A 1,867-nucleotide genomic window follows, 5' to 3' on the forward strand; every position below is an offset into this window, starting at 1 on the left:
GCCTCTCCCTTCTCTTTTGAGTGCCTCAACACACAACTCCTCTCGCTCTCCTTCTAAGAAGATAAAATAAATTTTATACTTTTATATCCTTATGTCTGTGTGAGAAATTTTTCTCCACCCATGCTATGAGCACCTACTGAGTTTTCCACCCTAACGTTATCCACGAGTGGCTGCTTTTCACAGTGATGACTTCCCAGTAGAAGCTGGGAAGGACTGACTGCCTGTATACAATTTCATAGCGGAGTTTCCTTCCTTTTTGGAAGGGATTTAACAAAATGCTCTGATTCTCTTTTCTATCCCTAGGGTTAATATACTTCTAGTTTTCTCATGATGATTTTCTCTGAAAGGATGATATTAGTATTAAATTATATGATAGATTTCCTGACACAGGAAAGTCTCCATGGCTTTCTAGAGCTAACACTGACCTTTAATAGAAGGAACAATGGTCACTTTAAGGTTCTTTGCTCGTTGTAGATTCCAGGTCTGGTTCTCCTTTTCTGGTTAAGAAAAAAAAAAAAAGAACAAGTCACAGTGAATTAGATACTAGAGTCTTGGCCTCTCTTTTGAACAGTTGTTCAAAAAAAGTCCAGAATTAACTCTGGCTGCAGAATCTTATTTTAGCAAGAACTGGAGGAAAATCCAACCCCCAAACCTTCAAACCATCTAATATCCCTTTTGGTTAAGACGCTCTCCATTTGGCTTTTGCTTGGGTCCACTTTGGTAGCACTAGTTAATGCATGTGAGATTGTAGTGCCCTTCTCCAATGAAGGATTGACCCTGCCCCTGACATCCACAGACATCTGAAGAAAACAGCTACAAAAAGAGAAAGCTACCTCTTCCTTTGGTTTGCATTTTTCTAGCCAGCGAGGTTTTTTTCCCATACATAGTCATCAAAGGGCTTGTAGTTTACAAGGAACATTGGACATTAGTAAAACTCTAGAGCTATGTAATTAAGAGATTAAAGAACATACTAGCAGAAATTTCACCTAAATACCAAGGGAACCATATTCACTCCACAGTAAACCATATTGCACTCCACACTCATACATGGTTCATCGGTGGCTGGTGGTCTGTGTTTTCAATAAATAGCCTATTCCATTTCCAAGGTAGTTACCCATAAGTATCTGAATTATGCCTAAGAGCTCACACAATCCCTTGTCATTGGGATAAGTTTTACACTTGGCTTTCTTACCATCTTTCAAGCTACAATTTGGGCAACTAGAATGGACAACTCTGAATTTTCCTTGACATCTTTATGGAAATAATGACTACTGATAAATCTAAGTGGCTCCATTACTGCAGGCTACCAAACTGATCTTAGGAAATGAACCTTGATCCTCTGTATAAGATCATTACCTGATGGTAGCAAATATTTGTTGAGTGAAGGGTTAACTGAGTGAGCTTACATGGAGTGAGGGTATACAAGACTTTGAAAAGATGAAATGTACTGAATGATATTTTGTAGTGTCGCCAATACCTTTAGATGTATTATTTTCTTCCTTTTGTTTTTTTGTCAAATATCTCTCAGACTGCCTTGCCAAGTCACTGCTGAGGGTCACTCAGTGGGAACTAGAGATGAGCTTTTGGCTTCCCTTTCATTCCCTTCCTTCAGGTTTCTTTCTTTTCCTTCCTTCCTTCCTTCCTTTCTTTTCTTTCTTTTTTTTCTTCCTTTTCCTTGAAGACAAAGGAACCCTCAGGTTTTTCTTAATACTTAAGTACTCCTCACAAGCTCTTACCCTGGATGAAGAAAGATCCTCCACAGGCATAATCTTCAGGCTTTATCACAAACACCACGAAGAACTGCTCTCCTGGAAAATCCTTCTTCTGCATAAGACAAAACAACCTTATGATAGGCAGGTAAGAAAGA

At 38.9% G+C, this 1,867-nt stretch overlaps 1 protein-coding gene across 1 annotated transcript in view; it reads right to left on the reverse strand.

Moving 5' to 3' along the window:
* SIDT1 (SID1 transmembrane family, member 1) overlaps positions 1-1,867 on the reverse strand; it is a 104,518-nt gene that overhangs the window by 46,643 nt on the left and 56,008 nt on the right. Inside the window, exons 7-8 of the mRNA XM_012652217.1 lie at positions 1,737-1,824; positions 426-497 (exon numbers count right to left, since the gene is read on the reverse strand). Coding sequence (XP_012507671.1) covers positions 426-497; positions 1,737-1,824 — 160 coding nt within the window. The remainder of the gene's footprint in view (positions 1-425; positions 498-1,736; positions 1,825-1,867) is intronic.

The sequence above is a fragment of the Propithecus coquereli genome, unplaced genomic scaffold (assembly GCF_000956105.1).
Source record: "Propithecus coquereli isolate 6110/MARCELLA unplaced genomic scaffold, Pcoq_1.0 Scaffold386, whole genome shotgun sequence".
Classification (NCBI taxonomy): domain Eukaryota; kingdom Metazoa; phylum Chordata; class Mammalia; order Primates; family Indriidae; genus Propithecus; species Propithecus coquereli.